General features: G+C 37.9%; 1 protein-coding gene across 3 annotated transcripts in view; it reads right to left on the reverse strand.

Annotated features, from left to right (window-relative positions):
- Positions 1-2,284: 2,284 nt before the first annotated feature.
- SHISA7 (shisa family member 7) overlaps positions 2,285-16,670 on the reverse strand; it is a 462,208-nt gene continuing 447,822 nt past the window's right edge. For 2 of the 3 annotated variants that reach the window (XM_075191556.1, XM_075191557.1), the window contains exon 6: positions 2,285-3,023. In XM_075191556.1, coding sequence (XP_075047657.1) covers positions 2,437-3,023 — 587 coding nt within the window. In that variant the 3' untranslated portion in view covers positions 2,285-2,436. The remainder of the gene's footprint in view (positions 3,024-16,670) is intronic. The other variant, XM_075191558.1, reaches the window with a different exon arrangement.

Below are 16,670 nucleotides of genomic sequence, written 5' to 3' on the forward strand. Positions count from 1 at the left end.
CATCCCCTGTCTGAGTTCAAATATACTTATTCATTTGGTAACTTGAGAATGAGTGCAGGCACCTGTGTGAGAAATAAGCAATTTGCATGTTGGAGTGGTGGTCATTGGTTAGGATGAAGCAAAATTTGGTGGATCAATGTGGTTTAATGCCCCTTTTAAATTCCACTTTGGTACCCAATATTTTGTTTAGATAAATTTGTATGTTATGTATCTATAGTGGGTTCTTCCATCATATATTTTTTTTTATTTGAATCAGCATGGGCACTTTGATTTCAATGTAGTATACTATATTACTTATATGTTGCAAACACACCTTTCTCTGTATCTTGGTACTATATCTTCAGCCCCCAACTATCACTTCTTTCTAGTAGTTAAGTTACATCATATCCATAGTTTAAATGCCACTTAACAGAATTTACCATGTGTAGTTTTGCTAACTTATTTGGCTTACTTCCATGCAGTGTCTTGTGAACGTCAAAATTTCAAGATCTAAAGTGTTAATGTGAATTGTAGGGTAATTTGATGTGTAAACGGAGGCATTTAGAGACCCTCATTTTAAACATCACTTACATGTACATCTAAACCATCTTTAAAAGGAATTACAATTATATCACCTTAACAGAGAGCACTAAATAGTGCAATTTACAATGACACAGTGTTGAAAAATATCTCCCACCTGCTGTAAAATTAATATTATATATTCCTGTGTTAATCCAGGGAAGATTTTCATCACATCTAAAGCAGCAAAAACTGTAAATAAGTGTGATAGGAAGTTTAAAAGAATAACATACACATCTGTTCATGTTTTCATTCTACAAAAAGGATTCATCCCTTTCACTGATCAATGCAGTTTTGACATCTCTATAAATTCACCATAATATAACATTAAGGGATTTCATTGTTTATTGAAGATGTATTCAGCATCTCAATAATGTTAATATTTTAGCAGCAGTATGTGACTTCTGCATGTATGACAGCCAGTCAAATGTCAGCAGGTATTGTTTTGCCAGTACAATTAGTTCAACCCCAATAATCAAATGAGTGTATTAATAATTTTTAGGTTTTCAGGAAATTGTATACTCTAGCTCGTTGACATCTATGTTGGTAATATGGCAAAAAGGAATTGTCACACATGGCAGATCTATAAATTTGTAGCTAACTGAGTACACAAAATCTGGAATTGGTATATTAATTAAAAAGACTGCCTGAGGGGATATATTGAAACAGATAAGGCCATTTGTGTTTCAGAGAGCTCCATGCAACTGTATAAAGTGGGAAAGGGGACTTTACAGGTCGGTTGCCAGCAATGTCAGTGATGGCCTGGAGATAAAAAGTTGAGAAAGAAGTCTGAATTAGCGTGACATCATTGAGATAAAAAATACAATAATAAAATAAAGATTTCTTTATGGCACAATCCTTTTTTTAAAAAATAAATAAAATAAAACGACCAAATCATATGAAGCGTTGATACTGCAATGTCAGGAACCAGATGGCTTTCTTGTGATGCAAGTTTGGATAAAGGATGATGCAGACAGTAAATATGTCAACCCACATACTTTAGAGTAGCAAAATTTGGGTCATCTAGAATATGACAACGTCCAATATCCTTGTTGTTATTGATGGTAAAAGCAATAAAATTGAATGCAGTTATTTGCAGCCGCTTATATTTTTAAGAAAGTTAATCGTATTAATAGTGTACTGAATAATTGGCACAATTTGTGCTGAACTGAACCACCTGCATCTACTATTACATTTGATTGTATATGTGGCGGTGTTCCTTTACTAAATAAAAAGGGGTGAAGTTTAGATTGAGAAAAATCAAGCATGTATCAATTAGTCTTGTCTTTGCAGTGCTACTCTGTGACATCACTGTGTTCTAGAAACGTTAGTGTGCAACTTTTTTCAGTTGGAGTCGTATTTTGATCGTACCCTGATAAAATACAGATTGCCAGATGATTCCATTTCAGTTATGTATCTTCTTGCTGGCAAACACACAATGAAAAATTTATTTTGTTCCATTTCCGTACACCCAGTCTCCCATGGGCTTATTAAAACGCCAGCCACATAAGGTGCTGCAAAATCAACATCTCCCAATTAAAATCAACGGCTGGCACCTTTTCTTTTTCTTTCAGCTAGCTTTCTTATTTTAATACCATCATCTTTGACATCATTTTACATCACCCACTTGGCGGTGGAGGCAGCTTCATATGATAAAGTAATAAAACTAGTCAACAATAAAACAATAAATTTGTAAAATTACACCCACTTCTTTACTCCAGAAAACTCGGGTGATATTTTCTTTGTTTTATTCTTCCATTAGAGCTGATGAATACAAAGTAAGCAATGAGAAAATAGTAAAGATGCCACAGAACAAAAATCAACTGCCTCTTTTTCTAATTAATGAAAACAAAGAAACCGTAAAAACAAAAGATCAGCTTAAACTGTGACCTCATTTTTGCTTCCAGTGCGCAGATGTTGGCTTGGGAGATGACCAGGAATGAATTGCAGTTGCTCAATGGTGTTTTGACGTTTAGCAGCAAAGGCCTGCCGTCGATTGGCGGTGTGGTTAGCCATATCCCATGTGGTCTTGGGGGAATTGGAAGATGTAGGGTGGGAATTCATTTTAATCATGTGGTGACGGTCTAGCATTGGGGTGCTAGCACAAACATTGGTGTGAGAAAAAGCTTTCTGGTGCCCCAGACGCATTTCTTGGAATGGTGTTGGCCCATAATGGTGTATCCTTTCAGGTGATAAAAGATGCTCCTGTGAGTGCAAAACCTCACGAGAAAGAAGATGTTCTTGAGAGATGAGACGGTCTCTAGGTATAGTATAATCATGGTGAACTGGGTAGTGATTGTCCGAAAGGATGTGCTCCTGGGACATGACTCGTCTTGGTGTCTGTGATTTTTCCAGGTAGCCATCATGATCATAATTCATCTTCATGACATGAAGAGGGAGTGTACCACGTGTTAATTCTGCTAGGTGTTTTCTCTTTAAGTAAAAATCATCCATATCTTTCTCTGCTTTAAGAAAAAATAAAAACACACAATAATGTACAAGAAACAACCCATGACAAACAATTTATAGCGCTTACTTAAATAGTTTCCCTCTGTCAAATATGGGAAAAGTTCTCCAAGTTATGCAAGATTCACTTAAATCCTTGTTGGGTGCTATTTAATAAAACAGTGTGAATAGTATATTTTTAATTACATATTTTACATTTAAATGTAGTTTCAATTTAAATTTTAGTGTATATTGACTTCTGCAACCTATGATCAGGTTGCTTTTATGATACTGGTGTATCTGTTAGGAGTCTGATGGCTGAGAAAATGCAATCTAGAACAGTCAGTGGCAAACAGGATTTAGTGCAGATGGAGACTAGTCCAAAGCACGCTGGTAAACAAGATGAGTGAGAGGCAAATTGTCCAGGAGACAATTTGTAGGAAACTGAAAATATGTTCATGTTCAAGATGAGTAGGTATCACTGAAGCAAAGTAAAGACAATAATTAAAATAGCAAGATAAACTGTCAATAGGAATTAAATGCCACAGGGAAAAGTATTCACCAAACACTGTAGCAGATAAACACCACTGGCAGTACCCCTGTAGGCGCTAGAAAATAGTAACTAAAATATACCAAATGAGCTGCTGTGTGCTAACATCCCCAAAAAATAACAAATGCAAAAAAAAGGGGTTAGTGACTGTGCTATTATTTAGTATTAATCAGAAATAACATTCCTTTTACAGTATAACAAAGAATATTTATTCATGTACAACATAAATGAATATATAAAATATATACCAAAAAATATAATATAAAACAGCTTTGTAAGACTGGGATATTCAGTGTATTGTACCATGCCATTAACAAACAAGCATGGAGGAAGTGAATCGAATGGTATCTTGCATTTAAATTCAGTCTCTGGTAAAACTTTCTATAATGACTAAAAGGAGCATGGTCCAACAGGCACAATTCTCATGTCTAATAGGAAATGTAGTGTTGATATACGTATAATGGTGCGCTTTACCGTGTCCACATAGTACACGGATGTGATATCGTCCAATATACACTGCGTACTGTGTATAGTTCCTTGGTCTGGAGGGTATTCAATACATGACTGCAAATGAAGACGTCAGTTCTATTACAAGTGTTATAGTCAATATAGCCTTTAGTGTGAGATAATATCAGTGCAAAAATAATATGTCCCGCACTTGTCACCAGCGTATGGCAATTTCCACTTGAATATTCCTCCTAATGTAATCAATATTTGAAACCAATGTTGACAATGATTACCTGGTATAGGAGGGCCCTCCACGAATAACAAAATTCCACGAGGAAGCTGATCTTAGCTTGCAATTATAATAAAACTTTCCTCAGAAGGATTTGGATTAGGTAAAAGTATCTACATTTTATGTAAACATATATTAAACCAATCAGATCTTAATTCTAATTGATTACTGGAGTGTTCACAAGCACAATCATTTAACAGCCGGGAAAAAGGAGAAGGAATTTGATCTTTTTTACAAAATATGTTGTTTCAAATAATTAAGTACAAAGAGTGTAAAAGATGTATCAATAGATCTCAATATCATCATTATATTATAAACATATTAATATAAGATGAAATAAACCATTTATTATAGTCATTAAAACCCAATGAAAGATATCTAATAGAATAATCTGGTAGAATACTATACCAAATGTCTAGTATATTTATTGATCTCAATACCAACAGAGTTTTAATCTATAAACATAAGATGTATTCTTTTATATCATATCTCAGATAATTATCATAGTAAAAACAACACCATCTATAGAGAAAATTCACCAATATACACTAGCTGTCTTATGGCTCAAGTACTAGAGTGCCAAACCCCAGCGGATCCTATATTTTGTATTGTTTTAAAAAAATAATACATACTATTTTATATCCATAAAACATAAAACTCAGGCAGTTTATAAAATCAACCATAACTAACTTGAAATTAAATCGATGATTATATTAAACTACATAAACCTTAGGTTCAATCAAAATACAGATCTATATATTCACTTAGTGCCTCCGGTCTCAGTGTGTTTAAATAATGTATTCAGAAGGTTTCTCTTAAACAGCAGTGATTGAATCTATCCACTTCTCTAGTGGTAGGGGGGAAGTGTTCTAATCCTATCACTTTCAGACCTTTAGGATTCTCATTATGAGAGTCTCTAAAGTGCTGAGAGACACTGTGGTCCATTTTTTGTATCTTTATATTACGCCCATGTTCCAAAAATCTTATCTTCAGTTTGTGAGTAATACGACCAATATATTGGAGTCCGCAGGGACCATAAAGCATATCTATAACATGATCCATGTTGCAGTTAATGTATTATTTTATATAGAACCTCTCTTTAGTAGATAAAGACTCAAAGGAGTTCATACTATCAATACATTTACACATGGTACATTTAGTAGCTACACACTTAAAACATCCTAGGATTTTAGAGATATCTGGTAGCCAGTAGGAGGCAGAGGTTTTGGCAGAAATATTTAATTTCTTTACGTAATGACTTAGAGCAAGAAAATTACCCAGATTGTTGGATTTTTAAAAAATTACTCTAGCTTGTGTATCTAACGACGTATTCAAAGGAGATAAGATGCTATGAATCTGATTGATAATTTATCTTATTAAACCTAGAGATAAACAATAGTTATTGATCAAATGATGAATCTTTATTTTTATTAGATTTTTGCATTGTCAGTAAATCTTCTCTTCTTTTAGACAGTGAATTCTGTAGTGTACAGTCAAGGCCAAAAGTTTTGAGAATGACACAAGTACTGGTTTTCACAAAGTTTGCTGCTTCAGTGTTTTAGACCTTTTTGTCAGATGTTGCTGTGGTATACTGAAGTAAAATTACAAGCATTTCATAAGTGCTAAAGGCTTTTATTGACAATTACATTAAGTTTATGCAAAGAGTCAATATTTGCAGTGTTGACCATGCTTTTTGAAGACCTCTGCAATTCACACTGGCATGCTGTCAATCAACTTCTGAGCCACATACTGACTGATGGCCGCCCATTCTTGCCTAACCAACGCTTGGAGTTTGTCAGAATTTGTGGGTTTTTGTTTGTCCACCCTCCTCTTTAGGATTGACCACAAGTTCTCAATGGGATTAAAGTCTGGGGAGTTTCCTGGCCATGGACCCAAAATTTCGATGTTTTGATCCACGAGCCACTTAGTTATCACTTTTGCCTTATGGCAAGGAGCTCCATCATGCTGGAAAAGGCATTGCTCGTCACAAAGCTGTTCATGGCTAGTTGGGGGAAGTTGCTCTTGGAGGATGTTTTGGTACCATTCTTTATTCATGGCTGTGTTCTTAGGCAAAATTGTGAGTGAGCGCACTCCCTTGGCTGAGAAGCAACCCCATACATGAATGGTCTCAGAATGCTTTTCTGTTTACCTTTCCTTCTCCGGACAAGCATTTTTCCAGATGCCCCAAACAATCTGAAAGGAGATTCATCAGAGAAAATGACTTTACCCCAATCCGCAGCAGTCCAATCCCTGTACTTTTTGCAGAATATCAGTCTGTCCCTGATGTTTTTCCTGGAGAAAAGTGTCTTCTTTGCTGGTATTTTTGACACCAGACTATCCTCCAAAAGTCTTCGCCTCACTGTGCGTGTAGATGCACTGCCATTCCTGAGCAAGCTCTGCATTGGTGGTGCCCCGATCCTGCAGCTGAATCAATTTTAGGAGATGGTCCTGGCGCTTGCTGGACGTTCCTTGAAGTTCTTGATGATCCGATAAATGGTTGATTTAGGTGCAATCTTACTAGCAGCAATATCCTTGCCTGTGAAGCCCGTTTTGTGCAAAGCAATGATGACTGCACATGTTTCCTTGCTGATAACCATGGTTAACAGAGAAAGAACAATGATTTCAAGCACCACCCTCCTTTTAAAGCTTCCAGTCAATTATTCTAACTCAATCAGCCTTGTCCTCGTCAACACACTCACCTGTGTTACCAAGAGAATCACTGACCTGATGTCAGCTGATACTTTTGTGGCAGGGCTGAAATGCAGTGTAAATGTTGTTTTTGGGATAAAGTTCATTGTCATGGCAAAGAGGGACTTTGAAATTAATTGCCATTCATGTGCTCACTCTTCATGACATTCTTGAGTATATGCAAATTGCAATCATAAAAACAGACGAAACAGTCTTTGTGAAAAATAATATTTGTGTCATTCTCAAAACTTTTGGCCATGACTGTATGCTCTAATAGTAAAGTAGGGTATTTTTTTTCTTTGAATGTTTCCATCGATGTGAGGGCTTGTTCTTTAAATTTAATATCATTAGAACAATTTCTTCACAATCTTCTCATTTGACCTGAGGGAATATTTTTGAGCCAACTCTTATGATGGTTACTCTGATAATGAATATGGTTGTTAGAGTCAACATCTTTCTTGAAGGTTGAAGTTTCAATATAGTTATCAACAACATTAAAGAGTAATGTCAAGGAAATCAATGGTAGATGTATTGAAACATCCTCCAAATCTGAGATTATAGGGGTTATGATTTAAATGAACAATAAGTTCAGTAGCTGTAGATATATCTTCCTTCCACACAAAAACAGGTCATCTATATATCTCGTATAGAGGATCAGGCTCACTGTGAGCTCGCCATCCCAAATGGACTCCTCCTCGAAGAGGCCCATATAGAGAATTGCAAAACTCAGGGCGAACCTGGTCCCCATAGCCGTACCGTGAGTTTGTGATTAAAACCAATTTTCAAATAAAAAAATAATTATGTGATAATATAAATGCTATAGATGATAAAATAAAACGTTGATGTTTCAATGTTATTGAAAACTATCACGCTCGAGAAAATGAGCAACTGCATTGAGACCAAGTCATGTGGAATGTTTGTATTAAACGTCACATGTAATGAAAATATAAATGGGATCTAATTATATTTTTCTGATTAAACTTTGCACAGCTATGGATCACCATCGCCGCAATGGCCCCCTCCAACAGCTGATGGGGCGGGCGCACCTCCGTCTCCCTCACTCCCCCTCACTCCTCCTCCCCTCACTGACTGTCGGGCGTGACATCATCAGGGCCCGACAGTGTCAGTCAGTGAGGGACGGGACCCTGCAGAGAGGAGCAACGTTATGGAGTTTAAGGTGTCACTCACCGGACTGTCAGTGCCATTTCCCGTGTATCCAGGAACCGTGGCCGTCCGCCATCCTGAGGGTCTGCGCATGTGCAGCCCTTTCAAACCTTCAGTACCTATTGCTTTTAATTGATTGGATGATCAGGCAACCCTCCCTATTTAAACCACCTGTGATCATTACCTGGTGTTCTGATCTTGGAGTCTCATTCCCCATGAGCCTCTGAAGGTGTTCCTGTGTTCCTCGTGTCTGCACGCAGCTGATTCCTATCCGTTGCCTCCGTTACTTCTACAGAGTTCCTGCTCACTTCAACTCTTCTGTGTTCATCGTACCTGCACTCAGCTGATTCCTATCCGCTGCCTCCGTTACTTCTACAGAGTTCCTGTTCACTTCAACTCTCCTGTGTCCATCGTGCCTGCACTCAGCTGATTCCTATCCGCTGCCTCCGTTACTACTACAGAGTTCCTGATCGTCTCAACTCTCCTGGGTTTATCGTGTCAGCTCTCCGCTGCCTCCTCCTCTACTACTGGATACCAGACAGCCTCAACTCTCCTGTGTTCTTCATGTTTCCAGTTCCACTTACTACTGCTTCCTGAGTATTGCTTCGTGGATTCTGGATTACCTGCCGTGCGCTGCACCAACCTGATTACCGCTTCCACCCTCCAGTGGTCTCTCCTCCTGCCAGTCTTCAGCCGTTCAGGTATCCCTGCACGTCTCTCTGACAGCCTGCTCTCCTGAACTGCGGTATGCATACTTTCCATTGACTTTGCTTGTGTATTGCATATCCATCTGGACTGAGTTGTGTTCTCCTCCGGAGCCTCCTATCCACTGAAGCTATTGTTACTATTGACTTTGTTTCCTATTGCCCGGATAGTTATTGTGACTTTGTATATCTCAAGCAGTGCTTGTCAGTTATCGTTGTATTGTGGATATCATCGTGGGATCAAGTTCTGTGTGCCCCGTGTATACTCTGCTTTACATTCATCTCCTCGTGCCCCTCCTCACATATATATAGCAGTGGTACAACTTGCTGACGCAGACCACTGACTCCTGTTCCCTGTGACACCAGTTTCAAGTATCCTCTCACATAAGCAGTGGTACAACTTGCTATACGCAGACCACTGACTTCCCCGTTACCTTCCTTCACCTGGATTCCATTCCTTCACTATAGACAGCGGTACAACTTGCTATACGCAGACCGCTGACTCTCACTACCTCCTCGCTACTCCTGGACATTCCTCCTCACTATAGCAGTGGTACAACTTGCTATACGCAGACCACTGACTTTCCTCACGGTCCCTTGTCCATCTGGTTCCTCGTGTACATTCATCTACTCATTACCAGCCGCTGCTAGTCATAGACTTTCCTCGAGCATTCTCTCACCATCTGCTGTTTCTCCTGTTCCGTTGTCACCCTGCTACCAGAGAACCATAGCACCAACTCTATTTCTCTGGTAAGTCCATCATCTGGTGATATCCTGGGCAAAGACTCGTGACATAAGGTAAGGAAAGTGGTGGATTTATTTTTGGGGGAGGATATTTTGGGGGTGGGTGGCGGGTTTATTTGGGGGGGGGGGGCGGATTTCAAAATTGCGCCTAGGGCGCCGGGGATCCTAGCACCGGGCCTGATCCCAACTTTTTCTCTACGATCTCCACTTGGATTTCCCAACGCCTCCTAAGGCTCAACATGTCAAATCAGAGCTCATCCTCCTCCCAGTGTCACTACTCCCCCAAGTTTCCCTCATGATTAACATTATTATATGTTGCCCAGTTCCCTGCCTGCTGCCTTGGTGTTATGCTTGACTCCATTTTAAGCATCCCTTTTACACTCTGGATGTTACCAAAACCCTTATCCATTCTTTCATTATTTTCTACCATGACTACTGAAACCTCCTGATATCTGCACATCACCTTAGCCATTTATCCCTGCTACAATCCACTCTTAATAAAACAGTGAGACTGATCTTTATCTCTCACCACTTCGTATCCACTACAAATCACAAATACCAATACTGACTCCCCACCTATTCATATATTCCTGACCTCATCACAAGATATTCTCCCTTCTGCCCTGTTACATCTGTGTCTGATCTGTGCCACACCTCCTGATAACCACCTTTCATTCCTGCCTCTAAGACTTCTTCCTTTCCACTTACTACTTATGGAACTACATACCTAATATTACCAGACTCTCCCCCAACCTTTAATATATCAAGTGCTCTCTCAAAACCCACCTCCACACTAGAGTATCCTACCCTCACCTAATATAATACCCTCTGGATGTTATATTAGTTACAGTACCAATAGAGTACAGCACTCTGACTCCTCTCAACTGTAAACTCTTAAAAGCATTGGTCCTCTCAACCCTCTGTCTAACAGCTGCACCTCTTTCATCAACTTTACTTGTTTTGTTTGTATGTATGATTTTGCAAATAAACAATTATAATGATGATGATTGTTCTCAGCGAACATTGCTGAAGTGGAAATCCAATGAGAGCCACCCTGGAATCAAATTGGACCTGAAATGTGCTATTTGTAATTTCTTTATTCTATTCAGTTGCAGCTAGAGAAGAAAGGGAAGGGATAATTGCTGAGGTGTATCAAAAATCTCTTAATCCTGGTCAGGTCTGGTCTCCTGAAGCAATTTTACACATAAGGTCTGATTCAGAGTAAGACGTACATTCCTATATTTCAGTTTTTTCATACTCTGCATGTTCAGAAAGTGAACAGCACAATGGCAGCTATTTGCTCCTGCAACTTTTTGGCACTTGCGACTTCTTATGCCTGAAGAGGCATGACGAGTGGGAAGGGGTATTCCAATGTAGACAATGTACAGAAAGGCCATGTTTAAAACCATTTTGTACTGATTCAGACTGGGACATAGTCACAGATACGTCTGAAAAGCGGTTTTACTTGTGGGTGGTCAGGAGCATGTGTGACGGTGACAACGAACAGCCGATCTAGTGAACCACTTGTAATTTGAGGTTCCTGAGTGATTTACAAATGATTATTGAGACTTTAGTATTCACACTGACACACTGTAGGTTAGGATTTGCTAAGTGAGTTGTGGCAAAGATAATTTATTTATTTGTTCGCAGTTCAGGAAGTTGTTCTGCTTTAGCTAGATTATTGAAGCTTAAACTATGCTACAGAGCAATTTCGTTTGTAACATAAAATAAAAGGTTTTTGTACATGTAAGTTGGATATAAGCATCTGTCTGTAATCAAGGGCACACATCTGCTACTCATTCAGACCTGTGTATATCTTCAACTCTGAATTTTTGCAATTGCATGTTGCGCTTACGCTTGCATTCCACTATGAATAAGGTCCATAGTGTCCAGGTGTACAAAAATATAATAGGTTCTCCTGGCATGGGTGCTTGTGAAGCATATTTATGTGCAAAGGATTCAGAGTTCTCTGTGATAAACAGATAGTTGGGCCACATGTTATTTGTGGAACCAACAGCCCTTCTTCAAAAGTCTTCTGTAAATTCTGCGACTGAATGTATTCACTCATATAGTATTAATAAAGCTGAATTGGCAGGAGCACACTAGTTTGGAGCATCCAAAATTAATTTAATTTACATAGTAACATAATTTCTTCAAGTAATAAAGCAAGTTTTTATAGTACTAGATTCTTGGTTTTGAAATGGTGTGAATCCAATGCCAAAGCTTCATCTTTAAGAAGCTTTAATTTGTCCTTGAAAAAGGGAAGCTTAGAGCTTGAAGTGCATCTAATGCTAAAGGAGGAAACCACATAACTGTTCACAATCACCTCCAAACCAGAGTGGTAGGAGCACGATCATTGCTGGGATACCCATCACCCCCCCCCCCTCCCACCCCTGCTACCCTGAGTTTCATATGTCCCTTCTGGGTTTCACGGAATATGTGCTGATCCTATATACCACTGCACTTGTTCCAATAGCTGCTATATAAGGAACTCAGAACATAAAGGGCTACATTACCCGTGCCAGACAAAATGTTTCAGCACAGGCAGGCTGGCATGGTGCCATGGTAGTTGCAGAGCCCTCCTGTCTCACTTAATGGGTATGCCATGTTACCTCTGCCCTGGTGGGCGAGGAAAAACAGTCTGAAAAATTACAGTTGGAAACATTAATGGAGTTGATCTTGCAGCTCTGATTTCTAAGCACAGAAACATCCCTTTGTAATCCAAACATGGACCATCCTTAACTTTGGTACTATTAGAGCACTTGTATTTTGAAATCCTGATATTTTTAGAATTGAAACTGATGATCCCTGGGTGCCCATACTTTTTCCATGGTTATGGCTTCGGTATAATGTCATTACTTGTGTGTCTGGCAGAAGGAGTGGATGCAGAAACTAGTTGAAAGCAAGCTTAGTAAACTGGATTACCACATGTAGAAGAGTCAGCGGCATGCTAGGCTAAGTTGAGTACACAGTATGAACAGACTGAGAATAATCAGAGACTAGATGGACTCAGTATATAAAATTAGCAGGAATTTCTGGAACAGGACAAACTCAATACTCAAGCAAACTGTATGTCAAGAAGTGGTATTTAAAGGCCCAAACAAGAAATTGGCACAGGAACCAAGATGGATTCCAGGGTGTTACTGGCCATTTTGGTTAAGTGTCTCTTGTGACCGGGGATGGAACTGTCAGAGCCAATTCGTTACAATTGCTTTGACATATCTGTGACTCTTGTAAAACTCACTAAATTATACCTAGAAGCATGTAGCTGATTTTAAAATTACATTTATGATTATTCTAATGGACATAAAATTTCTTAATCTGCATGAAACCTGTAGTAGGTTCATCATTGCCTCATTTAACTTTCTCATACGTTTTCTTTCCCTGATTAAGGCACAACTGTGACTTATTGGTAATATAAAGCACACATAATTAAACAAGCAAAACGTTTATTAGAATGCAGAAATGTTTTCTAGGGCCTTGTTACAGAAGATCATATAGGATCCAATCCATTGGCCAGAAATTTTGAACTGCATGAATTGATAGAACAAAAAAACACTCAAGCAATCAGAAGCAAAACATTTTATACCGCATGAACTGGATCATCATGTCAGAGTATCAGCTGTATAAAATGTATAAATTGTGCATTATATTGCATTATTATGATTTTTCAGATGTGATGATTTGTATGGGGATGGTTTTAAGAACAGATAGATAGAAATAAAAAAAGAAGAAATGGACCGTGCTGACTTATGTACACTTTTGAGTGAGAGTTGATATTAGGGCAAATCTGCTGATGAATCAGTCAGTGTATTATAGTTATACTATTGCAGAACTAAAGGAAAAAAGACCGCACTAGGTGGTCCATTACACTTCCCTCTGATAGATGCGCTAATAAGGCTAGGATAGTGATGACTATCCACATATGGGAAGGGTGCACCCGATCATAAATATTAGTGACCACAGATAGAGAGCAGAAGAGAAAAAGTAATGATCCTATGGGGCAGAGGATACAATAGTAATATCAAACGAATAGCGGAAAAGAATGTATCCAAGCTCAATAGAGATTTATTAATTCACCCAAATATTGATAAAACAAGGGTGGACCAGAAGAACGTCAAATTAAGATTAGTAGGGACCTTCTGTTCGGAATGGAGAGCCATCACACAGATTTTGCAAAAACACTGGCACATTCTACAATTAGATGAAGATCTCAAACAACTACTAGAGGATAGAATCTCCATAACATGGAGACGATCAAAAAATCTCAGAGATCATCTGGTACAGAGCTATTTCGCACCTGGAAAAAAGATTTCCAATGTTCCAAATGGTTTTTACAGATGTGGTACTTGCAAGTCGTGTCTTAACATGATCCAGATCATGGAGTATAAGGATAAGTTCGGAAGAACTTATAAAATCTCTAAATTTTTAAATTGTAACTCCATAAACGTCATATATTGTCTTTCATGTCCTTGCACTATAAAGTATGTGGGAATGACCAGTAGACCCTTCAAGAAACGGGTCTTGGAGCATATAGGGAACATAAAAAGAGCAGTGAATGATAGAGCCCACTTGAGACAACTTACAGTAGTGGCCAAACATTTTTTGAAATATCATAACAGTGACCCTAAGGTCCTAAGGGCATACGCTATGGAACAAGTGAGCTTAGGTCTAAGAGGGGGGGATATTCATACAGAATTGTTATGAAGAGAGACGAAACTGATCTTCCTAATGGGCTGTCTAGCCCCAAATGGCATGAATGATAATAACAGCTACTCAGCCTTTTTATAATGGACCTATGTTATTGATCCCATTGTGGGATGTGTTACAGTGTGAAGATATAATATTGGTACACATATGATGGCACTCTAATTAGGTACATTAAATCATATGGAAGTTTTTTATAATTCACGATATGGTTCTATTTACGAATTTCTAAGATCACATTAACAAAACGTAATTTTTATTTTATAATTTTTGGCACTGCTTATGTTCACTTATTTATTTTCTTTGGATTTTTTTGTTGTTGTTTCACTTTAATTATCGGTCATTAAGACTGTCTTACAATCAGATAATAATTATGGTTTATCCATAACGTATGGATATATATGATTTTCATATATCACTACTCAGCCTTTCTTTTGGCTCACTAGTATACACGTATAGGCACTGTAATATCAGCAAATTTGGATTTGCCTTAAGTTTTTATTTTCTCTATTCAAATAAGAAAATTATTATATTGTCATAAATAATGTTCATATTTTGTTTTCTTGTCAATCTTGAGTTTCACATAGAATAGTGAGTATATTCCATCTTCTCACAATATTAATACCTATTTAAGTGTGGTATTATCTTCAATCTTACACTCACTTTTGGATCTGGTTTTTCCAGATTCAATTAATTTTAGTCACATCAAACCATTTAACACTTACACTAATATTTTTTTCAATAAATTCACCTGTTAATGTATCATGGATGTATTAGTTTCATCCCTTCATTTGTAGTAAATAATTTGTATACATACCTTAGCTCCATTATAGATTCAATCTTTCCGATTTTTTAGATCAGTAATTTACCTCTTCTATACATTCCTAGTGTTATTTATAATCCTCTTTGCTAAGTAAACAATGATTCTGTCCAAGCGGCTTAATCCCTTTAATGCAATCAGTCCACACTGATATTTTCACCATGCAAACATATTACTATATCCGGGTTTAACTGGCAACTATGGTTACCATAGCGTTGCCATAGCGTTGCCAGGAATGACATCAGAATAGGGGGAGGGACCTCTCCTTTAAATAGCCAATCAAGCCTAACACTCGGCTTGCCTTGAAAAAGCTACTAGCGAAACGCGCGTCGGCGGATGCCGCGTTCACTGCCCGTGCTCCTATAATTCAGTTCTTTAAATATTATGAGCTTCCTATTCATTTAGCTAGTTTTCAGACTTTAAACCTCAGTCTATCACATTACCTCCGTTAGAACCTCACAGCTTTCCACCTATTATGCTGAGACACTAGTGAGAGCTCATAATTTGCCGAGTCCATTGAAAGTTATCATGCTCACAATAAGGGGACTGAACATATGCAAATGAGTATGGAGGGCTAAGTTAGCGATAGATATACCCATGGAAGTCATTAGAACATGAGAAATGTACACATTAGAATCAAGTACTCAGTACAGTTGATAAACTAGTGACCTAGATTTAGTCACGCTCTTCTATTTGGGGTTTTAATAGATCAGAACAGTGCTATTGTATTTCACCCAGAATTCACCTGGGAATCAACACATGCAAATTAGCTGAACAGACTAATCTTGTGTCTGTCTATTGATTCTCATGCCGCCTGTACATATGTAAATAAGCCAACAGTGTTCCCCCTAAAGTACTGTACTGAATACTCATTATTGATTAAATCCATCTCGATGAATGGGGTTATTTGAGGACAATACACCACTGTTGTATAAAGGTTTTCACACCTACATATGATTACCTTGATTTATCATACATCTGTTAACAAGAGTGGAATTGTATGAGTCATATGCTGCTTGTATATCATAAGCAATCAGCATTTACCATCCTCTCAGCTCATAAATATTATTTGGAATATTGATTATTTGTGACATTCATTTATGGCCAAATATATGGTATCAAATATTATAGTGAGCAGTGACACGGCTTGACAATTAACATTGTCTATTTTACCAGTTTATTCTTTTCTCAATTGCATTCTATATACACCTTTTAATATTTCGCTATTAGAAATTTTATGATAAGTTTATTCAATAAAGATATATTTAACAGTAATTTACAGATACCTCTTGGTCCATTCGAGTGCCCCATAGGATCATTACTTTTTCTCTTCTGCTCTCTATCTGTGGTCAGTGATACTATTGCACCTACTTTCTCTGGGTACCACATGCACACTGGAACTGGTGTGGGCTTCCAGTTCCAGATTCATGACAAAAATAAATAATATAGTTATTGAAACAAAAAGATAGGGAGAAAATAATAATAATAATTTTATTTTAAAAGTTTGGTGACTATAGATGCCTGTAGAGAAAAATATAGCACAGCACATTGAGG

Source organism: Mixophyes fleayi, chromosome 11, assembly GCF_038048845.1.
Source record: "Mixophyes fleayi isolate aMixFle1 chromosome 11, aMixFle1.hap1, whole genome shotgun sequence".
NCBI classification, from domain to species: Eukaryota; Metazoa; Chordata; class Amphibia; order Anura; family Limnodynastidae; genus Mixophyes; species Mixophyes fleayi.